Source organism: Podarcis pityusensis (genome assembly GCF_964106645.2).
Source record: "Podarcis pityusensis genome assembly, chromosome: 2".
NCBI classification, from domain to species: domain Eukaryota; kingdom Metazoa; phylum Chordata; class Lepidosauria; order Squamata; family Lacertidae; genus Podarcis; species Podarcis pityusensis.
Genome location: NC_138029.1, coordinates 115359425 through 115387402, shown reverse-complemented (window position 1 = coordinate 115387402; position 27978 = coordinate 115359425). Strand labels below are relative to the sequence as shown.

Below are 27978 nucleotides of genomic sequence, written 5' to 3'. Positions count from 1 at the left end.
TAACATATAGACAGAATTTTCTAAATGTTTCTTCTCTTCACTCATGCCCATCATTTAAACAGGAGTCCCCTTTAAGAGGCTGGTCGTTGGCTGTGTTGATGATTTCATTCCAGCGTCATTCACAGCCATGGCTGCTGCTGGTGGTGGCGGTGCAAATCCCATCCAGGATCTCTGCCATGAAGCCACTTGCCCCATCTGCCTGGAATATTTCAAGGATCCAGTGATCATCTCAGGGTGTGGGCACAACTTCTGCCGAGCCTGCCTGACCCGGTACTGGGGGGAGCTGGAAACGGGGGCATCGTGTCCTCAGTGCAGATATACGGCTCAGCGGAACAGCGTCCAGCCAAACCGGCAGCTGGCAAATGTGGTGGAAATCGCCAGGAAGCTCGACCTCCAGGGCGGAAAGGAGGAAGGAGGAGAGCAGGGAGTCTGTGAGATGCTCCAGGAGCCCCAGAAACTCTCCCGCAAAGACCACAAACCCCTCATCTGTGGGGCATGCGATAAATCCAAGGAACATGGAAACAAGGTAGGAGGAAATCATTCTGGATCTTGGCGGTGTGTGCGAAAGCTGTCGATTCCTTTTGGGGAAGTTTTCTGTGGGTTCACCCGTTTACATTCTTGCATTTTGGTATGCAAATAAATGCATGGGGAAGCTTTACATTAACTCTTTCCCTCCCTGCTAGGCTCCCAATTGGTGCCAGGGTACCAAAGTGGAAACAGTCAGCCTCAGAAAGAGGATTTTTTGGGGGACCTGTGGCAAGAAGGGAAAGCAAGGGGACTGGAAAACAATCTTAAGCGCTATCAGATGAACAACTAAACTCAGGAAGTTCCAACAGCTAAACATATGCATTCGATGGAACTTTTTAACTAGCTCCACCCAGATAACACATTATTTTATTTTATTTTATTTTATTATTATAATATCAATCAATTAATCCAGTTAATTAATTAATTTGTACACCACCCTTCATATGAAGATCACAGGATGGTTCACAACATTAAAATGCAAAACGAGAACAAAAAATACATAATAAAAACAAGAACAAAAACAAACCAATTTTTTAAAAAAAATTCCTTCCAGTAGCACCTTAGAGACCAACTAAGTTTGTTAGTGGTATGAGCTTTCGTGTGCATGCACACTTCTTCAGGTGTCTTAGTTGGTCAGTTAGTCTCTAAGGTGCTACTGGAAGGAATTTTGTTTGTTTGTTTGTTTCGACTACAGCAGACCAACACGGCTACCTACCTGTAACAAAAACAAACCAGTAACCCTTCTCCCTCAAACAATTTTAAAAGGTCATTGAATATTAATAAGCCAAAGACCTGGTTATAGTTGAATGTTTTTTTGCCTGGCAAGTGACAAGTACCGTCTCTTCCGCCATGTCTTGAAAAAACCATGTCAACCTTTCTTTTTTCACTCAATTCCTATCTGCAATAGAGAAACAGGGAGGGGGTGTAATGCCCTTGTGCTCTGTGGGGAGCTGGCTCCAGGCCCTAGGCCCCTTGGCAGACCAACTATGCATTACAAAGATGTCTGCAAATGTGGCAACATTAACCCCACCGTCTGGGAATCCCTTGCAGATGATCGCAGAGCCTAAGAGAGTCAGGTTGTGTATCCATAGCAGTGACTAGAGTAAGGATGACTCCTGGGAGGAGTGCAGAGAGAAGAAACGCTATGGTGCACATTTGTAACAGCAAAACTGGATGCCTTCATCTGCCCCGGCTGCAACAAAACATGCCTCTCCCGTATCAGTCTCTACAGCCACAGCAGGCGCTGTAACACTCCAGCAGTTTGACTTCACCCCCGAAGGTGCACTCCTCCATTGTTTCCCGAGACAGGGATGCCATCAACAACAAGCTCCCTCAACTGCTTGGGGTTGATCTCTCACCTGCCGCTGACTCCTTCCCACTTTTTCGCAGTCCTTTGGGGCCCTACCTGCAAACAGGGAAGTGTGTCAGTGTGTCTCTGTGTATGTACAGTCATACCTCTTGTTACGTTTGGTTCAGGTTACGTCTTTTCAGGTTGCGTCCCGTGGCGACCTGGAAGTACCGGAAAGGGTTACTTCCGGGTTTCACCGCTCGCGCATGCGCAGATGCTCAAAATGACGTCATGCGCATGCGCAGAAGCGGTGAATCATGACCCGCGCACGTGGAGATGCGGGTTGCATTCTGCTTATGTTGCAAATGGGGCTCTGGAATGGATCCCGTTCACAACCAGAGGTACCACTGTATTCATTTTGTGTGTTGTCTTCCCCCCTGTGCTGTGAATGTGCTACTGAAGTAAAACTAGTGTCGGATTCCCACAGACATTTGTAGTTGGCCACTGTGAGAAGAGGAGGTTGGCCGGATCCATTGGCTTGATCCAGCAGGCTCTTCTTGTGTTCATAATTCTTACCTGATGGTCTGTGTCTGTTTCCAGAGGCTGTAAGGCCAGAGGTTTCCCCAGACACTGGAAGGGATGGCAGGAAGCAAACAAGCCTCTTTTTCACCTCCTCTTTCTCACCCACCCACTTGAACTCTTATCTTCCCCTCAGGATCTGATCTGTACTCGCCTGGAGGTACTGAGGAAAGAGAGAGAGAGAATTCTGGCATACAAAGCCAACACGGAAAGAGAAAGCAGAGACCTGCTTGTAAGCGTTGCCTCATTTTCAACTACTGCTGCAAGGGGAACGAGTACTTGAATCAACAAATATGATTATTTTCTGGAGTAATATAAAATGGAGGCATCCCAAAAGTTCTTCTGTCCTGCTTTGCAGAGCTATCTGTTGTTTGGAATTGTCCTGGGGCAGATCTACACTCGTAGTTTATAACGTTAAAATGTGTTATTAAAATGTGACGCCAGAGCGAGTCTCCAATAATGGAAAATTGCAATTCAGGATTATAGAACGTTATATTTTTTTAAAAAAGTTTAGCAGATCAATGTAGATCCACCCCTGGTCTCCTGTAAAAATTCTTAATGAAAGGCCTTTCTAAGGTTGGGCTCTTGTAAATCTTTAGGAAACACCCACCCTCTTTAAGTGTTAAAGTAAATATGTGAGGGGGCTGAGGACCCTGGATTCCTCCCTCCCCCCTCAATGTGGAAGGCAGTACTTCTGTAGCAACTCTTTTATGTCTGCGTAGGTTCCCATCCCATTTTCTTTATGGTGTTTATAGCCCACTCTTTAACCAAAAAGGCCTTCCGAGTTTCCAAAAATCAGTACTGAGATGGTCCCTGCCCTCAGGCTTACAGTCTGAAAAGATCTGACACACACAGAAGACTCAAAACGTTGACTTCCATGAGTTGGAACGTAACAGAAATGGCATTGGGGAAGGGACAGGCCTTGAGTACTTGTCCCTGCTATATCCCAACTTGTTTACTGAAGTGCCTGAATAAGGCTGGGTGTTGATTGTGGTCTGTAGAATATCTGAGGTGCCCTTCCAGTGGAATTCTCCCCTGGGATCTTCAGATGAAGGGCAGTATATGTTAAGTTGTGGGTGAACATATCAGACGACACAGCGATTCTTCAAACAGCTCTTTTTTATTCACAGGCCAGGACAGAACTGAACTGAAGGGTTCAGTCAGCCTGCTTATATAGAGCTCCAGTACAACGTAACTAACAATTTTCTAAAACTATCCAATCACTGAACGTCACTTTCAATCCCTTATTTGCATAACTATCTACAGTATCCCCCTGCTGGCCCAGGGTGAGAACTTCAGTACATAACAGTATGCATATTTAACAGATGATGATGATGATGATGATTCCCATAACTTACCTCTTGATGTTCTAAAGACATCTGCTTTTCCTCCTCTTTCCAAATGCTTCTTTTAGCTTTTAACAGAAGTGGAAAAACAGAAGACGGCCGAAATGTTCAGACAATTACGGCAGTTTCTGGAAGAGCAGGAGCAGGTTCTTCTGGCTCAGATGGAAGAGGTGGAGAAGGAGATTGCAAAGAAGAGGGAGGAGCACCTGGCCAGACTCTCCTGGAAACTCTCCTCTCTCGAAAGGATCATGCAGGAGATGGAGGAGAAGCACCAGCAGCAGCCAGCAAGTGATCTCCTGCAGGTCAGATTAGGGCAGAAACAGCCTCGTGTTGGACTGATTCCAAACCTTGGACCGCTTCATTCACTTAAAAAAGCAGCGGAAAGAAAGCAGAGTGTGGAGCGGAGAGCCAGGTCTCTCATCAGAGCATAGCTGTCAACGTTTCCCTTTTTAAAGGGGAATTCCCTTATTCCAAATAGGATTCCTCGCAAGAAAAGGGAAAAGTTGACAGCTATGCATCAGAGTGAAGCAACTTGCCTTGGGAGCAAGCTCTCCTGGAGGAGGTGCTGCCTGTGTCATGCCCACTTCTCATTGCCAAGCACCCACCACAGGAAGTGGCGGTAGTAGCTGGCTGGGCAAGGAAGCGTCGACAGCGGTGGAGGCTTCCCAAGAGCTACTGCACCTCTCACCAGTGAGAGCCAGTGTGGTGTAGTGGTTAAGAGCGGTAGACTTGTAATCTGGTGAACCGGGTTTGCTTCCCCGCTCCTCCACATGCAGCTGCTGGGTGACCTTGGGCTAGTCACACTTCTCTGAAGTCTCTCAGCCTCACTCACCTCACAGAGTGTTTGTTGTGGGGGAGGAAGGAAAAGGAGATTGTTAGCTGCTTTGAGACTCCTTCGGGTAGTGATAAAGTGGGATATCAAATCCAAACTCCTCCTCCTCCTCCTCTTCTTCTTCTTCTTCTTCTTCTTCTTCTTCTTCTTCTTCTTCACCACCTCCCTGCCACCACCTCACCAGCACCACCACTACCCACCCCCTCATAACTCCCCCGGCACTGCCACCGCCACAACAGCGACATCCTTCCCCTCGACCCCAGTGGCTGTGACGGGCCTCTCCTCTCCTCACCCCTGGGGAGCCATCTTCCTCCTCTCCCTCTTGGGGGCAGCCCAGGGGTTTTCCCCAATTTCCCCTGTTTTAAGTCAACCACCTTCCAAGTCATTAAAAGGGCACCACTTTCCTTGTTGACTTAATTATCTCATGTAGGTTTCCCACCCACCCCCACGGGAAAGCAGCAAAAACTGCCCTCACATTTGGGGGAAATGACATCCCCAATCCTTGTGTGGTGTCTGCTAGGCAGGCCAGAGGGCCAGAGTGAATGCTAGTCAGGGTCTGAGGCATCTTCATAGCATGGCCTGAGGCAGGCATTGAATTCCTTCTCCTCTGTCTCTCTCTCTTTCCTTCTAGGACGTTGGAAGAACCTTGCCAAGGTAAGTGGATCTCACTCACGGTAGGTATCCTGCTGCCACCAGTCACCGCCTCCCTTGCTTCCCTTCCCCGTCACTATTTCCCTGTCCACTCTCAATTGCTAGGAGGGGAGACTCCACAAAAAAACCCACTCAATAAAACAGGTGTCTGAAGCAACATTGCCTTCTCCGTTTGCTCAACGCCTAGGTCCAAAGGCAACATGGGGGTCCCCTGGATGGGCTTTGGACAAATAATTTGAATTAGTTGTACATCTGTGGAAGGTCCTGCTGAACCTCTGCTCTAAAACCAGTTTTCAAAAGATATGTAGCTTGTCAAAGCCAAGGTCCCTTTCAACTCCTCATTACCTCAGGAAACAAATATTTGAGTTTAACCGTCACAAAGAGGAAGCTGTTGGTCTCCCACACGGACTTTCTTTAGGGCAACTGGGACGTTAGCTCCAACCAAGAGAGGCCAGTTCCGTCATTCTAGCAGCAACCCACCCAGGGGACAACCCACACAGTTCCATGCGCACACCTGTCTCACGGGGCATCCATGCGGTGGGGCTACTCACAAGGGGGTGGACTATATTCATTTGCAACTTCAAGGTGCCACTCAGGTTCAGGACGGAGGTTATAAGGAACACCTCAGTTTCGCCAACAGCAACCGCCATCTTTCTCTTCTCCACATCTCACTGGGGGGGTCAAACAGAGAAATAAACTGTGATGTGCTGTCATTACACAGTGAGGTTGGAGCAGAGATGGCCTGAGCAGGGTGGTAGCACATGACAAGTGATCTTTCAGTAGATACATGTGGGGAGAAGCAGAGACATTTTGGCCCTCAGGTATCTGGCTTTAGAGTCCAAACTGCCACAAGGGACGCGGGTGGCGCTGTGGGTTAAACCACAGAGCCTAGGACTTGCCGATCAGAAGGTCTGCGGTTTGAATCCCCATAACGGAGTGAGCTCCCGTTGCTCGGTCCCTGCTCCTGCCAACCTATCAGTTCGAAAGCACGTGAAAGTGCAAGTAGATAAATAGGTACCGCTCCGGCGGGAAGGTAAACGGCGTTTCCGTGCGCTGCTCTGGTTCGCCAGAAGCGGCTTAGTCATGCTGGCCACATGACTTGGAAGCTGTACGCCGGCTCCCTTGGCCAATAAAGCGAGATGAGCGCCGCAACCCCAGAGTCGGCCACGACTGGACCTAATGGTCAGGGGTCCCTTTACCTTTACTAGGAGTTAACATTGTTTTTCTCCACCAGGAGTGAGAAAATGGAGACACTTGTGAATCCAGTGGCCTTCCCTCCAGAGCTGAAGCAGAGGATCAGAGAATTCCATTATAAAAATCCCTCTCTGGAGGAACTTATGAGACAATTCAAAGGTAATGAAGAATGACTGCAAGGATTTTGTGCCAGGCATTATTTGACTTCCAAAATTAATGTGTCAGGTTTTTATCATATTTTATATTGTTCTTTCTACAGACAGCAGTAGCACCAGCAAAGCTTCCTTTTCAGGGGCCAAGACACCATTTTCACCCAGAATGCCCTATATACGTTGCCACAAATCAAGGCCGTTTGCACTAAGCATATAGCAAAGCCTAGGTGTTCTGCTCCAACATGTGTCAGTTTACATTTACAAATACAGTGGTACCTCGGGTTAAGTACTTAATTTGTTCCAGAGGTCTGTTCTTAACCTGAAACTGTTCTTAACCTGAAGCACCACTTTAGCTAATGGGGCCTCCTGCTGCAGCCGCGCCGCTGGAGCACGATTTCTGTTCTCATCCTGAAGCAAAGTTCTTAATCTGAAGCACTATTTCTGGGTTAGGGGAGTCTGCAACCTGAAGCGTATGTAACCTGAAGCATATGTAACCCGAGGTACCATTGTAATCTCCTCTACCCACACTGAATTCCAATCCTCATAATAATTGCAAGCCCAGATCATCTTTAGACTTCCTTTCTGCCCATATCAAAGCTCATTTCATGAAGACCAGGCAGTCTCCTGGTCCTTTTTTCGTTTTAGGTTTATGCAGTTTTATCCTGAAGATTTTATCAATATCAAGTGATAAGTCCTCCTCCTGAACCCCCAACCAGTCTGCCAGGGCTTTTAATAATTTTGTTGAAATGTCCTCATCCTGGCTCTCTGGTATTCCTCTCAGGCGGGGATCATCTTTAGACTTCCTTTCTGCCCATATCAAAGCTCATTGCACTGTACGATACTGACATCTGCTGAAAAGAGCTGACTTTTGCTGTGAATGACCACATTTCAAGTTTCTGCATCCTGGAAAAGATCTCCCTCCATTCCCTTTCTGTCAAGGGTTGCATTCCATTACAGAAACATTTTTGGGCAAAAACCCATCCCACTCCATAGCAACAGAATCACAACTCCTATCCTGATAAACCCTGGATGAGAATGAGAACTTGCGGAATGAGCAGTGAATACTGGGCAGTATCTTTACCTTTCTCCATTTCCAAGTTTTTAATACAGTGGTACCTTGTTTCTCAAACTTAATCCGTTCCGGGAGTCTGTTCGACTCCCGAAACCATTCGAAAACCAAGACGTGGCTTCCGATTGGCTGCAGGAGCTTTCTGCACTCAAGCGGAAACCGAATCGGATGTTTGGTTTCGAAGAACCGTTCGCAAACCAGAACACTTACTTCTGGGTTTGCGGCATTCGGGAGCCGATTTGTTTGACAACTAAGTCATTCGAGAACCAAGGTACCACTTTATGGCTTTAGTAAATCAATGGCCTGCTTATTTTATGCTGTTGGTGTTAAGTACACTTTGCCACTTCTGAGTTACACATTTTTAGTTAACTTTAATCTGTCTTCCATATGCTTTTCTGGTTGTTAATTACATGCTCCACTTTATATTTTACTCCAAAGAAGGAAACAAGAGAGGATTTGTTGCAAAGTGATTGTTTTTGTACAATATTTATTTTAGGTGCAACCTCGTAGAGCTTCTGATTTATATCTTTATTTTTCCCACAGACACTCTGTTAATGAGACAACAGTTTCAGAAAGGTAAATTTTCTATGGAGGATGACACTTGGGGAGGGAATGGAGACTGGTGTTTCGTTGGCATCAAACAGTCTGTTCTGCAGACTTTGGAAACACAAATAGCTTTATTATCGTTATGAGCCCTAACGATAATTTAGATTTAGAGGGGTTGTGGCAGAAAAGGAACCTACTGGCACATGTGGTGGTCTTGTAAACATGTATCCAAATGTTGAGAAGTGGTGATGAAGGAGATTTCTGAAAAAATAGACCCCAAATTGTGTCCTTCATCAATTTGGATGGATTGAATATGGACTTAATATAAAAACAGCTTACAGTCCAGCTCCATGCTGCTTTGCTGGATACTGTCTTCTCCCATCCCTGTGGATCAGCCATGACAAGGGGGTGGGACCATCCACCTATCCCTCAGCTGATGTCAGATGACTGACACTTGCTCATGCAGAAGAGCTGAGTAAATGTTTTCTAGGTGGTTTTGCTTCTTGTAGAAGACAGCTTGATAGACACAAGGGGCACATTATAAATATTTCGACAACAGAAACCCGATTCATATGTGGTGGGATTGTCCATTAGTTAATGAATTTTGGAAACAGCTTGTCATAGAAATATAAGGAATTGTGGGTAGGAAGGTGGGAATATCTAAATTAATGGTTCTTATTAATCTGAGTAGCACTGAGTTAAAACAAAAGAGGAATGTAAATGGGTAAAATTAGATGGTAACTGCAGCCAGACAGGTTATAGCGAGTAACTGGAAAAATGCAGAAGAGCTAGGGGTGAACCAATGGAGGAAAAAACTGAATAATATTATAATTTTAGAATATCTAACTGTGACAATACACAGAATGAAAGGATTTAAGGTCAGTGAGAAAGAGGAGGATTGGTTTGAGAAGATACTGAATTATTTGGGTAGGTTTGAAAAATTTGGGGCAATTAAAATGTTAAAAGTTAAATAAACCTTATGGATGGAGGAGTATATAAAATTGTAGATATGGTTGATTTGAATATTATTATTGATTATGTATACCCGATGTATCAGCCGCCTGGGGGGTTTCACTGTTTGTGTTTTGGTTGTTGGTAAAAAAATAAAAATTTTAAACATTAAAAAAAAGAAAAGAAACCCAATTCACTGAGATTTATTGTGGGCAAGTCTTGGAAGGAGGAAAGGAGAATCCCAGTCCTTCATGCAACGCAAGAAAATCTTGCTGATTTGAGATGGATTGTGATTCCTGGGATGTTTTATGTATCCAGATGCCTGTCTGTCTCTCAGACTGATTCTGCCTCTCCTTCTCTTTTCCTCTTCTCCCCCCCCCCCCAATCCCACTTTACAACAGCAGATATAATTATGGATCCAGACACAGCGCATCCTCTGCTCATCCTGTCTGAGGGCGGTAAAAAGGTGGAACGGGGAAACAAGCAGCAAGAACTGCCCGACAACATTGAGAGATTCAACAAACTGACTTCGGTGCTGGGGTGTGAGGGATTCACGGCAGGGAGACATTTCTGGGAAGTCATCCTGGGAGGGGAGGGGATGTGGGCTGTAGGGGTCGCCAGGAAGTCTGTGAGGAGAAAAGGCTTCTTTCCCTTCAGTCCCGAGAAAGGATTCTGGGCTGTAGGAAAGATTAATCATGGGTATTGCGTCTTGAACCCTCCCGATTACCTTCCTCTGAGTGGGGAGCCTGAGAGGATCCGAGTGACTCTGGACTATCAAGGGAAGCAAGTGTCTTTTTTCAATGCTGAAACAGGAGCCCTGATCTACACATTCTTGGGAGCCTCCTTCTCTGATGAGACCCTACTTCCTGTGTTTTGGGTGAAAGAGAAAGCCCACCTCAGAATTGTGGGATGAAAGGTAAAGGGACCCCTGACCATTAGGTCCAGTCGTGGCCGACTCTGGGGTTCCGGCGCTCATCTCGCTTTATTGGCCGAGGGAGCTGGCGTTTGTCCGCAGATAGCTTCCAGGTCATGTGGCCAGCATGACTAAGCTGCTTCTGGCGAACCAGAGCAGCGCACAGAAACGCCGTTTACCTTCCCGCCAGAGCGGTACCTATTTATCTACTTGCACTTTGATGCGCTTTCGAACTGCTAGGTTGGCAGGAGCAGGGACTGAGCAACGGGAGCTCACCCCGTCACAGGGATTTGAACCGCCCATCTTCTGATTGGCAAGTCCTAGGCTCTGTGGTTTAACCCACAGCGCCACCTGCGTCCCTGAATTGTGGGATAGCCAACCTCATATAACCAACATGCTTAAGTCTAGTTAATGTACTAAAGGGTTAATGTGATAGAGCAAGCTGTCCTGCCAGGCTTAGCTAGGGCACTCCTTTGGAAGAAGATAATCAAAGCCTTTATTCAACATCAGTCTACCTGAGAAGCTCAATGTGTAAGGTCAGAGCAGGTTGTTGCAGCTCAGGCCGCATGGCTGTTAGAATCCACTCTTGAGTTCCTATACCAATAACTTAGCTTTCACTATTGTAACGAAGCCAGGTTTTACCGCCTGTGTTTTCTGACTGATGTATGGAAAAACACAGGAACCTGACCTCTGAAGAGTTTGTAAGTAAACCAATTTTTAACTTACCAGACGTGTGGTCTTTTTCTATGCTAGGGGAAGAGGGGAACTTTAGAAGGAACTTAGAATGGCATATTGTAAAGGTCTAACAACCTGTATTTCCATGCTTTACTTTGCGGCGTATTTTGCAGTTTTAAATCTCTGCTGGAGTTATCTCCCCAAAGAGTACTTGCCCCAGACTTGGACCTTGGCATCCAGGAACTCTCCTCTTATTTTTCCTTGCCAGCCAACAATAATTACTTAAGGAGACACAAGATATCTATCAGGCTTAGATGGAGTTTCTGTCCAGATCAGAATGAATGATAAAATCAAACATCTGCCAAGAGCACTATATATATATATAGAGAGAGAGAGAGAGAGAGAGAGAGAGAGAGAGAGGAGGAGGAGGAGGGGGGGGAGAGGGAGAGGGAGAGATTTTCTTTAATAAAATGGGGGGGATACAAAGATTAATGTCAAATATATTTTCATAAATGTACCAAATAAATGTTCATAAATGTACCGTGCAAACACATACATAAATATATAAACCACATGTCTGAAGCAGCACAGGAAAACAGCCGTGAAGTCATTTTGGCTCCCAAATTGACCAAATGTTTTCTCTGCAAAGTCAAAGGAAAATGGAAAAGCCTCCCTATTGTATTTTCCTCCACTAATCCTGTCTTAAGGGTATGTTTGTGTACGAATAGGGTGAGCCTGTGAACTGGCTCAGGAACTAAGTATTTATCATTACAAAAGACTGGCCAGGCTCCCCAGGGTATCCAATCAAGTAAGCATTAACAGGTAACTTGCCAGACAGGAGGTAAACAATGACATGAGGTAAACAAAGCACTCAGATTTCTGCTGTAGACCGCCCTTTCTGTGATGTAGGTATGATGTCTCTGGGGGTGGTCTTGGACTCCAAGGCGGGCAATTTAAAATGTCTATATAAGGGCGGACACACCTTGGTTCTGGGTCCTCCTCCTTCTCCTGCGTGTGAGGGGAGCACCCTGTTGCAACAGTTCAATAAAGATCAGGCTTAAGAGCTGCTTTGCTTCTCAATATTCTCTGGTTGGCTTCTGTTATTTTCACCTACCGATGGAGAACCTGCAAAGGACTCTATAAGGGCTCTTGTGTTCCCCATAAGGGAATAAGGGCAGATTTTCGTTTATTACATCGGTTTCCCAATTCTTGCTCAGCTCCTGGTGTTCAGTAGGTGGTCTTGGGCAACTCACTCTTCTCACATGCTTGTTGCAACACAAAATTGGGAAAGGAGCATTAATGGATTCCACCCTCCCAGAGTTCGGCAGAGGAAGAATACGATAAGACAGACAGTTTTGTGAGGCTGAAGTGTGACACAAAAACCATGCAAAGAGAACCCTTTTTTAAAATACAAGTAAACATCTGCACACATTTAAAACATCAGCAAAACATGTTTATTATACATTAAGCAAAGGAGTAATCAGAGGTCCTCTCTGCAGATTAATATCTGGATCTGCTCAGCTGCAGTTCACCTGTTCACCTTATCACAGAGCTTAGAAATCTATGAAACTGTTGCTGGCACCAAAAAATACCCATTTCACAGAGGGGGAAAGCAGTAATGCTCACCGCCCCCAAGGCAAAACACTCATATATAACCCCCCAAACAAATAAAACACAGACCAAAACTGTTAATGCTCCCCACTGAAACAAGAAACCTCCCCAACCAACCCAAGACATTAAAAAAAAAAAAAATGAAAATCAGGAGGGACATCCAGGGACCCACAGCTGCCATACTGGGGACCCAGTATTATGCAACAACCAAATACATGGGGATGTATTCTCCCACTGTGAAATAATGTTCCCTTGCATCAATCAGATTTACCTATACCTGCTTCAAAATAGGCATCCCCTTCTCTCATTTGGTGCTTGCTAAACAACAAATATGTAGGCCTCTTTGGAGAAAGGTGTTTTGCCTAGAATGTCATGTTGGTCTGCCTGCATAGAAACTGTAATGTACTGAGCTGAATCCTAGAACAATAGGATCCAGAATGCAGCAGTCTGATTGGTCCGTAGGAGCCACCCAATCCAGCTCCAGGTGGAAGTGAATCAGCGACCTGATTGGCCTGCAGGAGCAGCCAGTCTGTCTCCTGGATGAAGTGAATCAGCAACCTGATTAGCCTGCAGGAGCAGCCAATCAGGCTTCTGGAGGAGGTGACTCCACAACCTGATTGGCCTACAGGAGCAGCCCGGAATTAGCCAATCACGCAGGGCCCACTGTGTTTTGGGGAAAATTTCATTCATTGCTACTATGAGCTGAATAAAGAGCATGAAATTCACACTCGACTCCGAGTATATTTCAGAAACTATGAATGTTTTCTTTCCACTCCATCTCACTAACAGCTTGTAAACATTTTGTGAGGTAGGCAGGGAGAGAAGAAAAATAGAAATTAAGATCAGGGGTGAGAACAGATATATGGATCTTCTCAACGACCATGATGCGCAATTACTGCCTCTTTAAGAAATAAAGGTATAGCAGGAATAGGGAATTCTCAGATTCCCTCCGAATAGAAGCTCATGTTTCCTTTTTCAGCTCTGTATTTGGACCAATATATATAATTAATCAAAGTAATATGATTAATGTGCGGTATTAATAGTCACTCCTGGGGGAAAGCATCAATTAAGTCTTTATAAGCCTGGTTCCACCATGAAGTACACCAGGGAGCAAAATGATGGAGGCGGTGCTGCTGCGGCTCTTCGCCACAATATGCCTGAACTAGAACTTTGAACATTGCAGTTTGGGTAAATAAAGATAGCAGCCATAACCACAGACACTTGAAAGTTCCTCAAAACCCTGGAATGAGTCCTGGGTCTTAAATAGAATAGTTTATTATTATTATTAAGCACTAAGTAACAGCTGCTCTCTCTCTCCTACTACTACTTGGGCCCACAAAGGGTGGATGTTCTTGAATCTGGGGCCTGGTTCTCTCAGACCTATAAATAAGGCGCCCTGAGGAGTACGTTCTCACATTCAACCAAATAATTATCAGGATCCCAACAGAGCAATATCATCATGGCCTGTGAGGGAGAGCTTGCCATCTTTAGGTGACAGAGTGAGGTGGGCTTTGTCCCTGAGAAAAACCAAAGGCAGAAGAGTCTCTCCAGAAAATGAGGCCCCCGAGAAGGTGAAGAGGGGAACTCCACTGTCAGCGTCGAAAAAGGCCACCCGACCCCCTTCAACATTCAGAAAAACTCGGATCCTCTTGAGCGCCCCACTCAGGGTCAGAGGAGAATAGTGGGGGTTGTTGGTGGCAGAGTATCTACTCCCCAGCTTCCCCACAGCCCAGATCCCTTCCTTCGAATTCAAGGACAGCACACCCTTTCTGCTCAGAGATTTCCTGGTGACCCCCACGGCCCACCCTCCATCGCTTCCCACAGCAAAGTCCCAGAAGTGTCTGCCCGATGCAAACCCCTTGCGCCCCAGCACAAAAGGCGTCTTGTCGAATCTCTCTGGGTTGTCCGGCCATTCTTGACACTCATCTCCCCATCTCAAGCTTTTGTGATCCTCAGACAGGATGAGGTTGGGATGAGCTGTGTCCGGGTCCAGAGTTATATGTTCTGTTGGGGATTCGGTGGGGTTATGAGGAAAGGAAAGAGAAGTCACTTTAACCAGGAGACAGATTTAAGACCTCATACAATCTCAAGAATGCTGCTCCCTCTCAAATCAATAGAATTTCCATACAATCAGGGCTGGATTAAGACCTTTAGAGGCATAGCTGTCAAGGTTTCCCCTTTTTTAAGGGAAATTCCCTTATTCTGAATAGGATTCCTCGCAAGAAAAGGGAAAAGTTGACAGTTATGTTTAGAGGCCCTCAGATTTTGGTGGCCCAGGATGTGGGTCATAATATTAATTATGAGCTATGGGAGAATTTATGGACAGTAAATATGAATCTAACAGCGTATGGGATGTATTAAAAATGTGCATATATATATATATATATATATATATATATATATATATAATTTTGGTGCCCTCACATATATCCAATTCAAAATAGAAACAATCGTAAACCATATATCATTTATTATTACTATTACAGTATTACTACTACTACTACTACTACTACTATTATTATGTGAATATATGCAATTTTTTCATTAATTGCGGGAGCCTTTTTTTGTGGAACATGGTTTTGCTGCACCATATGGTCTGTGGTAAATCCGGCAATGGAAAATTTCTGTGGTGCCTGCCTTCCCTTGATGCCCTAAGCAGGCCCTTATTTAGCTTCATGGTTAATTAAGGCCTGCATTCAATGTATTCAGGACTGGGGCATTTTCCACAGTTACCTGGACAGCCACTGTTAAGAGTGGATTGGATGAGCTTGGACCCCCTTTGACCTCAACAATGTGCTGCCATTAGTGTCATGCTACTGAATTCAAACTAAGGGCCAAAGCATACCTACGATTAGGATGTCACATGCAGTTGCATCACTGATTCCTCCCCTTACTCCAAAGAAAGCACACCTTTGAGATCTGGATTGGGTCTGGTCCGTGTGGAATAGTGCTTTAACCCTTTGCCGCCTATTGTGGCCCCAACCTGAACAGAGACCTCCCCCCCACAAGCAATTTTTTGGTATGCAGATGCACCTCAGGTCCACAGCAAAGGCCAAAGGGCTCAAGCTACCCCCATCCCCACAAACTACCGTATTTTTCGCTCTATAAGATGCACCAGACCACAAGACTGGTTTTTGGAGGAGGGAAACAAGAAAAAAAATATTCTGAATCTCAGAAGCCGGAACAAGAAGAGGGGTCGCTGCGGAGTGAAAGCAGCAATCCCTCTTGCTGTTCTGGCTTCTGGGATAGCTGCGCAGCCTGCATTCGCTCCATAAGACGCACACACATTTCCCCTTACTTTTTAGGGGGGGGGGGAAAGTGAGTCTTATAGAGCAAAAAATACGGTACCTTCCCAAAGCTGCCCCCCCACCATGGCTGAATCCTAAATCGGATTGGGGGACTGAGCTTACTTCTGGAGCCAGAAGAAAAGCTCTGGCACACCTGCATTATGCATATTAAAGGAAAATGTAGCTTGATCCTTAGTCTGATCCAGTAGAATAAGTTCTTTTATCTTCCTGACAAAGGGCTTCTTTTGGGAGGAAGGGCGGGATAAAAATATAATTTCAATAATATTAATAAAGATATTTATATATCAATAGCCATGGAGCTTTCCCTTAACTTTCCACGGATGGTTTCAGAGCCACCAGGACAGAATTATGAGATGATAATGAAATGTTTTCTCACAAGATTCACCTCCTGTGAATGTTTTCCCTCAAAAGCCCCCAAAATTTACCTTCTTGCACCTTGACTCCAAATACCAGAGTGTCTGTGAAAGAAAAAGGAGGAGCGAGATATTAAGATCACACTGCCATGCCTAAAGCAAATCTTGTAACGGCAATGTCATTTCACACATTTTTCCCCTTATTTCAGTGGGAGGGTTAAGTAAAAACATGTTTTTGATGGCAGAGAAGTATTCCCCTCAACTCTGTTACTCCTCCATCACCTTAAATTCAGCTCAGCCTCCTGAATTCCCGTTTCCTCTCCTCAGACTAAGAAAAGTCTGCAGCAGGCCTGTTATTTATTCATTTATATACTGCTTGCTTGCCCAAATGGTTTCTCAGTGGTTTACATGTATGAAATCAATGATAAAAATATGAGCAATAAAAAATGTCATCAAAACACTGAAACATTCATCCTTAATTAAAATATAATAGTAAACGAGGCTAGGAGTAAGGACTCTAGAGATTGTAGTTAATAAGTCCAGTCAAATGCGACTATGGGGTGTGGCGCTCATCTTGCTTTCAGGCCCAGGGAGCCGGCGTTTGTCCACAGACAGCTTTCTGGGTCTTGTGGCCAGCATGATTAAACCGCTTTTGGCACAACGGGACACCATGACGGAAACTGGAGCGCACAGAAACACTGTTTACCTTCCTACCACAGTGGTGCCTATTTATCTACTGGCACTGGTTTGCTTTCGAACTGCTAGGTTGGCAGGAGCTGGGACAGAGCAGGATTTGAACTGATGACCTTCTGATTGACAAGCCCAAGAGGCTCAGTAGTTTAGACCACAGGGCCCCTTGTAGTTAATAACATCTGGCTGGAGCCTGTATTCACTAGTCAAGGTTGAACAGCCAACACAAGTTCTTTAAATATATTATAAATTAAAGAAACTAATTATTAATTAGCAAGCACCAATTCTATGCTATTTTGAAATAAATGCCTAATGTCCCACAGTTACCTCAAGAGCTTTTCACCTCTAAGTGAAGGAAGCAGGAGGCAGTTTTAATCTTATTGGATAGAAAAATCCCTACAGGTTTTCAGTGGAAGAAGATTGGAAAAAATTTAAAGTATACTTACAGAAACATTATAAAATTAATGAGTGTTAGAAGGATGCGGGAATGAAGTTACATGGTTTTAGTAGAAATACAACAAAGAATTAAGTAAAAGTAGATTGATAATGGGTAAATTGAAAAAATTCAAGGTTAGATCGTTAAGATAAACTATAGAATAAAAATTGAGAAAGATGGGAAGAACTTGCTGAAATAGTGAATTGAACTAGAATACAAAAAAAGGGAGGTGTGAGGAGGTTGATGAAACAAGTAAAGAAAAGGTAAAGACATGGAATACTAGATGTGTGTTTTAGTTTTCTTTTTTGTCTGTTTTTTTTTTTGCCGTATTGATGTATGGTTTTTACATGTTTTATATGTTTTGTTATTGTTTTTTCTTTTTTATTGTTATTTTCTTCTTCTTCTTTTTTTCTGTAATTTTTAAACTTTTAATAAATATCATTTAAAAAGAAAAAAAGAAAAATCCCTACAGGTTTTTCCTTTTATCTCCACAAGGAAAAGGAACAGAAACTTTCTCTTAATTTTTAAAATTTTTTTTAAAGGGAAGCTGAAAAGAACTTTCCTTGCCACCCTTATAACCTGCGGCTATGGCCCACCTCAAGCTCACTTTTGGACATGTAAGATGTTCTGTATCAAATCTTTGCATCCATTTCCCCCTCACCTTTGAACTGCTTCATGGCACCCTCTAGAAAAGACGTTTTATCACAGAAGTCCCAGATCCTCCACTTCAGCTCAGGAGAAAAAGCCTCGGGATTCTCAAATGCCTCCTTTTCCTCACACCTGGCATAACAACAATGTTAACCCACTGCCCACCCAACTCCGTATTCCCAAATAAGCCAAAAAAGAAAAGAAAAGGATGTGTTGGAAAGATACCTCAGAGAGCCTGGAGACGGGGGGGGGGGGGGGGGTGTATTGGCAAGGAGGTAATGGCCCCTCAATATTTTTTTTTTTTTTTAATGTAATGAAATGTATATACAACTTAGTTTTTTTTAAAGCCTCTAAACCATGGGTAGGCAAACTAAGGCCCGGGGGCCGGATCCGGCCCAGTTGCCTTCTAAATCCTGCCTGTGGATGGTCCAGGAATCAGCGTGTTTTTACATGAGTAGAATGTGCCCTTTTATTTAAAATGCATCTCTGGGTTATTTGTGGGGCATAGGAATTTGTTCATTTTTTCCCTTCAAAATATAGTCCGGCCCCCCGCTAGGTCTGAGGGACAGTGGACCGGCCCCCTGCTGAAAAAGTTTGCTGACCCCTGCTCTAAACAGTTTACATAACATAAAACATTCACAGGAAAACACCAATAAAATCAGCAGGATTACAGAAAGAAGTAGACACCCTAATAAAAATAATAAAACGGTCAAAACACAGATGAAATCAACAGTTTTAAAAACAAATAAACAAAATAAAATAGCGCAGTCGGACCCCCTAAATAAGACATGTGAGGGCAAAATAGCAGCTCCATGTGACACCGGCATGCTCAAAACTATTCAGCTGCTACCTACAGCCCAGGAGAAAGAGAGTAAGAGTCTCTCTCTCTCTCTCTCTCTCTCTCTCTCTCACACACACACACACAGAGAGAGAGAGGAATGTGATGGTTGGTGGTGCCAGTTGCCAGTCAAGCCACTTACCGCTGCAAAAAGCTTTTAATATCCTGCAGGGGAAAAGAGAGAGGCAAGGGAGAAATCAGTGTTTGCAGCTACCCACATTACAATGACCCTTTCAGCATTGAGACGGGTGCCCTCTGGGAACAAGCTGGCAGGACTTGCCAAGCACAGCCCACTCAAAAGCTGTAAGCCACCTTGAGTCCCACCAGGGAAAATGGCGGGGTATAAATAAATATATAAAAGTAAAAAAAAAAGCGGTACATTCATGGCTTTGGCCCTGTATACCTGAAGGAGTGTCTCCACCCCCATCGTTCAGCTCGGATACTGAGGTCCAGCTCCGAGGGCCTTCTGGCAGTTCTCTCACTGCGAGAAGTGAGGTTACAGGGAACCAGGCAGAGGGCCTTCTCGGTGGTGGCGCCTGCCCTGTGGAACACCCTCCCTTCAGATGCCAAGGAGATAAAGAACTACAGAACTTTTAGAAGACATCTGAAGGCAGCCCTGTACAGTGGAACCTCGTGTTACGGATGGGATCCGTTCCGGAGGCCCGTCCGTAACATGGAACTGATGCAAGCCGAAGTGCCGTGTCTGCGCATGTGCGGGGTGTGATTTAGTGCTTCTGCGCAGGCACGAGCAGCGAAACCCAGAAGTAACCCGTTCCAGTACTTCCGGGTTGCCGCGGGACATGGTGCATGCTCTAGTTATCTCCCGCTTGGACTACTGCAATGCGCTCTATGTGGAGCTACCTTTGAAGGTGACCCGGAAACTGCAATTAATTCAGAATGCTAGACTGGTGACTGAGAGTGGCTGCCGGGACCACATAACACCGGTCCTGAGAGATCTGCATTGGCTCCCGGTACGTTTCCAAGCACAATTCAAAGTGTTGGTGCTGGCCTTTAAAGCCCTAAACGGCCTCGGTCCAGTATACCTGAAGGAGCATCTTCACCCCCATCGTTCAGCCTGGACACTGAGATCCAGCGCCGAGGGCCTTCTGGTAGTTCCCTCATTGTGAGAAGTGAGGTTACAGGTAACCAGACAGAGGGCCTTCTCGGTAGTGGCGCCCACCCTGTGGAACACCCTCCCTTCAGATGTGAAGGAAATAAGCAGCTATCCTATCTTTAAAGGACATCTGAAGGCAGCCCTGCTTAGGGAAGTTTTTAATATTTAATGCTGTATTGTTTTTAACATTCAATTGGGAGCTGCCCAGAGTGGCTGGGGAAACTCAGCCAGATGGGCGGGGTGTAAATAATAAATTAATAATAATAATCATAACAACAAGAAAACATGTAACCTGAAGCGGACACAACACGAGGTATGCCTGTATAGGGAAGTTTTTAATGGCTGGTATTTTACTGTGGTTTTATAATTTGTTGGAAGCCACACAGAGTGGCTGGAGCAATCCAGATAGGCGGAAAATAAAGAATAAATTACTACAAATTATGTCTGAACTGTGTCCTTGAAATTTGGTGGTGTTATGTACTGAAGTTCTCACCCTGGGCCAGCAAGGGAATACTGTAGATAGTTATGCAAATAGGGGATCGAAAGTGATGTTCAGTGATTTCACTCGGTGTTTCAGCTCAGTGATTCAGCTCCGCTCAGAGGGTGGCTGCATCTGGCTGTGCTCTGATGTCCATCGATCCCACCTTCGTCGCCAGTGTTAAGTTGTGGGTGAACATATCAGACGACACAGCGATTCTTCAAACAGCTCTAGTTTATTCACAAGCCAGAACAGAACTGAACTGAAGGGTTCAGTCAGCCTGCTTATATAGAGCTCCAGTACAATGTAACTGTAACAACTTTCTAAAACCATCCAATCACTGAACGTCACTTTCGATCCCCTATTTGCATAACTATCTACAGTATCCCCCTGCTGGCCCAGGGTGAGAACTTCAGTACATAACAGGTAGTGCCTCTGACTTTCCTAAACCGGGCCCCTTCGTTTCTTGTGTGGGTGAAGGAGCCACACAGTTGCTTTGGGGCCAACCTCACGCTGACTGGAGAGCAGCCCAGGCTGCTCCTTCCGCCATTTTACCTGCAGGAGTTCGCCAGCTGTCTGCTGGCGCTTCTTCTCCACCTCCCGGAGGAGGCACTCGAGGGCAAAGAGTTCGCCGGACAGCTGGGCCATGCGCTCGTCCCTCTTCCACCGGATCTCCATCTCCGCTTGTTTCAGCTGGGCCAGCATGAGCTTCTCTTGCTCCTCCAGGAACTGGCGCAGCTGCCTGAACTCAAGCAACGTCTTTTTCCTCTTTGCTTTCGTTTGCTTCTGAAATAAGCAGGCAGGGGAAGAAGAAAAGGAAGCGCCTGTTAGGATATTTCTGTTCCTCCTTAAAAAGGGAACAGGCTGTTGTGTGTCACAAGCCTGCGTACTTCCTGCTCACAGGGAGTTTCCGTTTTGTATATAGCTTTTGTTTCTGGCTGTTTTCCCTCGACACGGATGCAAGCGGTCATGTTTTTCCTTGGTTCTGACCAACGTTGAATAAAGCTGTAAATATGCTCTTCTGGGTGAATCTTCCGTTGTGGAAACTCTGCGAAAAGGGCGTGCACGAGTCTTGGAACGTGACTGAGGCTCGTGTCCCTAATTGACTGATGCTGTTGCAACGGGAGACCGGGAGATCGTCCAGGGACAACGATGGAGGCCTGCCTGATTGCCGCTGTCTCCCTGGCAGTATCCCAACAGCTCCCCCCCCCCCCAAATGCGCTCAGGGAGATCACCCCAGCCGCCCCACCTCAGGCCCATGCCAGCTCCTCACCCCATAATACAGTTGTACCTTGGATCTCGAACAGCTTAGTTGCCGAACCTTTTCGGCTCCCGAACGATCGAAAACTGGAAGTGACTGTTCCGGTTTTCGAACTTTTTTTTGGAAGGCAAACGTCCAATGCGGCTTCCGATTGGCTACCAGGAGCTTCCTGAATCCAATCAGAAGCCGCGCTTTGGTTTCCGAACGTTTTGGAAGTCGAATGGACTTCCGGAACGGATTCCGTTCGACTTCCAGGTACGACTGTACAGATGTTAGCTAGTCCTAGCAGTCCTTCACTTCTCAATAAGAGCAACACTTACGAGCAAGACTTTGCTTTCCCTTTTTGTGTCTGCTTTGTATGACAGAACTCTCTCCCTCTCTTTCTTCAGAGTCTCCAGGCAGCTGTAGAGACGATCCTGAAAAGAAACAAGGAAATGTTAATTTAATATACGTGCAGGAATTGATTGGTGGATTGTTGTCTGAAAATAAATTAAGGGTGTTTTTTTTAAAAAAGCAAGTATATTATAATGTAAGGTTATTTGTAATGTTTGAAGTTAGACTAGGATTAACTGGGAATATGACGCAGCACCAAGGAGAACCACTAACACATCCTGTGGGGCATGTGGGAAATCAGATTCGGGGGGAAATGTTTAATTTGTTTAGATTAAATATTAAATTTGTTTTAATTAATTTAATTTGTTTCAATTAGTGATCAATTTGGAGGGGGAAATGAAAATCAATGAAAAAGATGTGTGCAAAGGAATGAGGAATTCCATTTGGTCAACTCTTCATTCACTATATATTGTCAAATCAAAAATATCACTTAAAAAGACTTAAAGCATAGGCCAATTTAGGCCATCTTGAATTTTTCAACTTTCACATTCCAAGAATGGGGGGTGTTAAAAAGTTTTAACATAATTAGGGGATTCAAAAGTTATTTTTGTTAAATTAATATTATTTGGTTTCGCTTGGTAATATGTGTGTGGCATGGCATAGAAATCATTAGAAATGATTGACAAGTAATTGCAGTTATAATTTATTATTATTATTATTATTATTATTATTATTATTATTATTATTATTATTATTATTATATTATTATTATTATTATTATTATTATTATTATTAATTTTTATTATTTAATTATTTTTATTATTTAGAACTACCTGACATTTTCAGAAGGCAAAATTAGAAATCTGTGGTTTTCTGAAGCAGTTTATGTGCTGCTTCAACAAACATAGACTTACCAAGCTAAATGTCGTCCAATCACAAAAATAATAGCACACACCCAAAAACATAATTTTAAGACCACTCACTGAAAATTTTTGCAAAAATTAAGTTTCACCCCCTAAAATGACACTTCCTACTGGACTATGCCTGTAATCAGAGTATCTGATCACAGCAAAACCTGCAAGACTAGCTTGGGATTTATTTTCCAGCAAAAGTTAACAAGAATCAACATGAGCTATATTTGGCATTCCCAAGAAAATGAAAAGGATGCCATTATCAAGTTATTTCCCACCTTGTACCCTTGGACAGACTCCTCCGGCGGAAGCAGTGTGTGTGTCCAATGTTCTTCAGATTCTCGACAAAGCTCACACACCAATTTCTCATCCTCTTTGCAGAACAGGATGAGCTTTTCACTGTGGCTCTCACACAGCTCCCTCTTCCCCAGATTCAGTGGCAGGAGTTTAATCCTTTCCACGATATTTGCCAGCTGCCAGTTTGCCCGGAACTTCCCTTTCTGGAGGATGGCGCTACAGACAGGGCACCTCAAGGTCCACAGGACGTTCCAGTTCACCGCGTGCTCCTTGATGCAACCCCAACAAAAGCTGTGGCCGCAGTCGACGCTCACGGGGTCTGTGAAATACTCGTTGCAGAGGGGACACCTGGCTTCCTCGACTATGTAAGCGGAAGGCTGAGCTGAGGCCATGGTGGGCAGAGACCCTCGAAACCCCGTCGCTAAAGGATGTAGCTTGTGGGACCTGTTAAGAGAACAGCAGGATAGCAATGGACTAGAGAAGGAAGGAATAACTCTTGTGAGAGGATATTGTCTCCCATCCAACAACTACGAAGGCTTTAATGCTGCATGTTATTTCTTTGTCAATTTTATTTGTAACCTGTTCCTCATTGTTCACACAATCCCAGAACAAGAGACAATGTTAAAATGCAATGAAATAATATTTAGTTTAAATGCAACTACTGCATGCAACAGGGACGCGGGTGGCGCTGTGGATTAAACCACAGAGCCTAGGACTTGCTGATCAGAAGGTCGGCGGTTCGAATCCCTGCAACGGGGTGAGCTCCCGTTGCTCGGTCCCTGCTCCTGCCAACCTAGCAGTTCGAAAGCACGTCAAAGTGCAAGTAGATAAATAGGTACCGCTCTGGCAGGAAGGTAAACGGCGTTTCCGTGCACTGCTCTGGTTCGCCAGAAGCGGCTTAGTCATGCTGGCCACATGACCCGGAAGCTGTATGCCAGCTCCCTCGGCCAATAGAGTGAGATGAGTGCCGAAACCCCAGAGTCAGCCATGACTGGGCCTAATGGTCAGGGGTCCCTTTACCTTTACCTTTAGTGCATGCAACATGGATCCTGAACGCCTTGAGAGTCAAATGTTTTGTCTCCCAAATGCCACAAACACAGAAGTGAATGTTCCGGTTTGCAAATGTACTTTGGAACCCAAACATCTGACGCGGCTTCTGATTGGCTGCAGGAGTTTCCTGCAGCCAGTTGGAAGCTGCACCTTGGTTCCCAAATGTTTTGGAAGTCGAACGGATGTCTGGATGTCTCTAGCACATCCCTCAAGATATAACTCTCAGGTCTCCCTCTCTCTTCTTTCTCGCAGGTTCAATGCATGTTTCCTGCTGTTGTTCCCTAGATATATGGGTAAAAGTAAAGGTTAAGGGACCCCTGACCATTAGGGCCAGTCGTGGCCGATTCTTTGGTTGTGGCGCTCATCTTGCTTTATTGGCCGAGGGAGCCGGTGTACAGCTTCCGGGTCATGTGGCCAGCATGACTAAGCCGCTTCTGGTGAACCAGAGCAGCACACGGAAACGCCGTTTACCTTCCCGCTGGAGTGGTACCTATTTATCTAATTGCACTTAGTGCTTTTGAACTGCTAGGTTGACAGGAGCAGGGACTGAGCAACGGGAGCTCACCCCATCACAGGGATTCGAACCGCCGACCTTCTGATCGGCAAGTCCTAGGCTCTGTGGTTTAACCCACAGCGCCACCCGTGTCCCTCTCCATGGTGGAAGTCAGGGTTTATTCTAAGCTCCCCCCCCATTTATCTACTTGCACTTCCGTTTACCTTCCCGCCGGAGTGGTACCTATTTATCTACTTGCACTTTGACGTGCTTTCGAACTGCTAGGTTGGCAGGAGCAGGGATTGAGCAACGGGAGCTCACCCCGTCGCGGGGATTCGAACCGCCGACCTTCTGATCGGCAAGCTATTAAACAAGTGAAGAGTTCCAAGCATAGAAAATGGGGCCTGTGAATGACCACCGGCTCTGCTATCTGGAGGGCGTCAGGAAGGCTGAAACTAAACATGAGGATGAAGTTTCTGATGGGAGGAGCAGTTCCGACAGCAAAATGATCTCCATTGGAAGGTGGTGGACTCTCCTTCCCTGGAGGTTCTTAAGCAGTGGTTGGAGAGCCGTCTGTCATGGATGCTTTGGTTGAGATTATTGTACTGCAGGGGGTTGGACTAGATGACCCTTGGGGTCCCTTCCCACACTACAATTCTATGAAAATCGTGTATCCACAAATTCAGGGTTAGGATTTGAGTACCACCTCACTGTAGCGAAAACATCGGTTTGCAAGAAATATTAAACCAAGCGGTTTGCAAGAAATATTAAACCAAATATTTAATAAAATAAGAAATGACAGTTGAAAACATTTAACAATAATAAGTCAAGATAGCATAATAATAATAATAATAATAATAATAATAATAATAATAATAATTTTCTTTATTTATACCCCGCCCTTCCCGGTTCAGAAAACCAGGCTCAGGGCGGCTAACAACAAATTTAAAACACTTAATTGATGCAACAAAAAACAGCATAAAATACAGTATAAAACGGGAATAACAATAAATTCAGAATTCAAAAATCAGTTTGGGGAGGAAATCCACCCAATAAACATTAGATGATCACCAGGGCTATCAATGTTTTCCCTTTTTAAAGGGAAATTCCCTTATTCCAAATAGGATTCCTCGCAAGAAAATGGAAAAGTTGACAGCTATGCCTATTTTGCCAGCGAGGAGACCAGGGGAGAATTAGCTGTGGGATCCCAGAGTGGGTAATCTTCATGAAAAGGGGAGGGGTAGGGAAGGAAGGGGAATAAAAGATCAGGCTAAGTTCAAATTGAAAGCCAGGCGGAATAGCTCTGTAGGTATGGCTAAACAAATATATTTTAAGCGTATTCAGCGAAGGCACCTGCCTGGTGTCAATAGATTTCACAATGATCTGGAGATCTCCTGGAACAAATCCACCAGAACTGACTTCCTGCGATTAACAAAGGCAAAGGGGAAAACAGCGCTTGCTTTAGACAGCTGTCATCTGACCTCCCCGCAAACAAACCAAGACAAACACTCGGCAGGTAGCTGACAAAGCTTACCCCACCCAGGAAACAAAACAGAATGAATGCTCAGAGGCAGGTGACTGGAAGTAACCTATGGCCACCGCCCTTGGCTTCTTTGCAGAGAATGAGCACACAAAGACCTCTTGTGAGCAGCGCTGCTGGCCCACCAATCAGTGCATGGGTAGGCAAACTAAGGCCCGGGGGCCGGATCCGGCCCAATTGCCTTCTAAATCCGGCCCACGAACGGTCCAGGAATCAGCATGTTTTTACATGAGTAGAATGTGTGGTTTTATTTTAAGTGTATCTCTGGGTTATTTGTGGGGCATAGGAATTCGTTCATATTTTTTTTTCAAAATATAGTCCGGCCCCCCACAAGGTCTGAAGGACAGTGGACCGGCCCCCTGCTGAAAAACTTTGCTGACTCGGTGTGCAAATTGGGCACTGTTGTTTAGTCGTGTCCGCCTCTTCGTGACCCCCTGGACCAGAGCACGCCAGGCACTCCTGTCTTCCACTGCCTCCCGCAGTTTGGTCAAATTCATGCTGGTAGCTTCGAGAACACTGTCCAACCATCTCGTCCTCTGTCGTCCCCTTCTCCTTGTGCCCTCCATCTTTCCCAACATCAGGGTCTTTTCCAGGGAGTCTTCTCTTCTCATGAGGTGGCCAAAGTATTGGAGCCTCAGCTTCAGGATCTGTCCTTCCAGTGAGCACTCAGGGCTGATTTCCTTCAGAATGGATAGGTTTGATCTTCTTGCAGTCCATGGGACTCTCAAGAGTCTCCTCCAGCACCATAATTCAAAAGCATCAATTCTTTGGCAATCAGCCTTCTTTATGGTCCTGCTCTCACTTCCATACATCAAACCTGTCTAGGTTTGTCATTCTCTCTAAAAATCAAATCAAAGTTGAATAAAGAGGAGTGGTCAAGAGGGGTATCAAAGTGGGAATCGGCCTCTGTGGCTGGTTGTGAATAAGCAGTTGAGTGATGTTTTCCTTTATTGGGGCGCAAAGAAGGGCAGCGGTTCTGTCGTATCCCCATCCTGCCCTCGGGTACCAAGAGAGGCGCTTACCCATGCAAATAGATCTTGGCAGCGGCTTGGCAACACCTGACGTGGGATCTGAGTTGCACTTTCAAGCACGACGCAGGGAGACTCTCGCTGGATGTATCCTTGAATCGAAGCACTGGAAGGGACCCGAGGGTCATCTAGTCCAACCCGCTGCAGTGCAGGAATCTCCTCTAAAGCATCCATGGCGGAACCAGTACTGTCGAACCAGTAATGTGAATTAATAAATAAGGCAGCTTCGCGGGTCCCTGCTTACCTGCAACCTGTTCAATCTAAGGAGCCTTTTCTCCTCACTTCTTCTGCCCTCCTCTGCTCTTGGACAGGTTCTCCGACCTGCAGATCCCCCCCCCCCCGCCTGCTGCCCCTGTTCCCTCTCTCCAGATCTCCCCATCTGCTGCAGCTCCAGCTTCCTCAGTTCTCTGGACCCAGAGAACTCGGCCCCTGGAACAATATCCTCCGGTTAACCCCTTCCTGCCTTAAATGGAGCCAGTGAGAGATTTTACTTTCTTGGGCTCCATGATCACTGCAGATGGTGACAGCAGCCACGAAATTAAAAGACGCCTGCTTCTTGGGAGAAAAGCAATGACAAACCTAGACAGCATCTTAAAAAGCAGAGACATCACCTTGCCGACAAAGGTCCATATAGTTAAAGCTATGGTTTTCCCAGTAGAGATGTATGGAAGTGAGAGCTGGACCATAAAGAAGGCTGATCGCCGAAGAATTGGTGCTTTTGAATTATGCTGCTGGAGGAGAGTCTTGAGAGTCCCATGAGAGGTTAGGGAAAAGCGAGGCCAGCCTGCCCATGAGGCAAGGTGAGGCGGTTACCTCAGGTGGCAGGTCCAGCCTCCTCCACACACCCGCCTGCCTCCACCATGCC

The 27978-nt window shown here is 45.3% G+C and overlaps 2 protein-coding genes across 5 annotated transcripts; one reads left to right on the top strand and one right to left on the bottom strand.

The window, feature by feature from the left end:
• Positions 1–94: 94 nt before the first annotated feature.
• Positions 95–10774, top strand: LOC308469830 (zinc finger protein RFP-like). Of its 3 annotated transcripts, none has more exons than XM_080992820.1 (7): positions 95–526; positions 2532–2627; positions 3810–4043; positions 5205–5227; positions 6459–6577; positions 8183–8215; positions 9541–10774. In XM_080992820.1, the coding sequence occupies exons 1-7, from the start codon at positions 128–130 to the stop codon at positions 10047–10049; spliced, it is 1413 nt and encodes a 470-aa protein (XP_080848946.1). In that variant the 5' UTR covers positions 95–127; the 3' UTR covers positions 10050–10774. The 3 variants fall into 3 exon arrangements, with proteins under 3 accessions (XP_080848946.1, XP_080848944.1, XP_080848945.1); XM_080992818.1 differs by having other exon boundaries at positions 9538–10774; XM_080992819.1 differs by lacking the exon at positions 5205–5227 and having other exon boundaries at positions 6436–6577; positions 9538–10774.
• Positions 10775–13555: 2781 nt separating this feature from the next.
• On the bottom strand, positions 13556–27416 carry LOC308469764 (tripartite motif-containing protein 10-like). 2 transcript variants are annotated; one of them, XM_080992686.1, is made up of 8 exons: positions 27358–27416; positions 22984–23446; positions 21782–21877; positions 20756–20986; positions 18751–18773; positions 17784–17902; positions 16069–16101; positions 13556–14339 (listed from the first exon to the last, which is right to left on the bottom strand). In XM_080992686.1, the coding sequence occupies exons 2-8, from the start codon at positions 23392–23394 to the stop codon at positions 13768–13770; spliced, it is 1485 nt and encodes a 494-aa protein (XP_080848812.1). In that variant the 5' UTR covers positions 23395–23446; positions 27358–27416; the 3' UTR covers positions 13556–13767. The 2 variants fall into 2 exon arrangements, with proteins under 2 accessions (XP_080848812.1, XP_080848811.1); XM_080992685.1 differs by lacking the exon at positions 27358–27416 and adding an exon at positions 25903–26640.
• Positions 27417–27978: the final 562 nt, after the last annotated feature.

Bases quoted from the DNA above. Each gene is read 5' to 3' on its own strand.
- LOC308469830 (XM_080992819.1), top strand. From the start codon at position 128: ATGGCTGCTGCTGGTGGTGGCGGTGCAAATCCCATCCAGGATCTCTGC. The intron at 6,578-8,182 runs GTAATGAAGAAT...TTTTTCCCACAG, and splicing joins ACTTATGAGACAATTCAAAG to ACACTCTGTTAATGAGACAA. The intron at 8,216-9,537 runs GTAAATTTTCTA...ACTTTACAACAG, and splicing joins GAGACAACAGTTTCAGAAAG to CAGATATAATTATGGATCCA.
- LOC308469764 (XM_080992686.1), bottom strand. From the start codon at position 23,394: ATGGCCTCAGCTCAGCCTTCCGCTTACATAGTCGAGGAAGCCAGGTGT. The intron at 18,774-20,755 runs GTAAAATGGCGG...TTTCCCCTGCAG, and splicing joins CAGCTGGCGAACTCCTGCAG to GATATTAAAAGCTTTTTGCA. The intron at 16,102-17,783 runs GTGAGGGGGAAA...TTTCTTTCACAG, and splicing joins TGCCATGAAGCAGTTCAAAG to ACACTCTGGTATTTGGAGTC.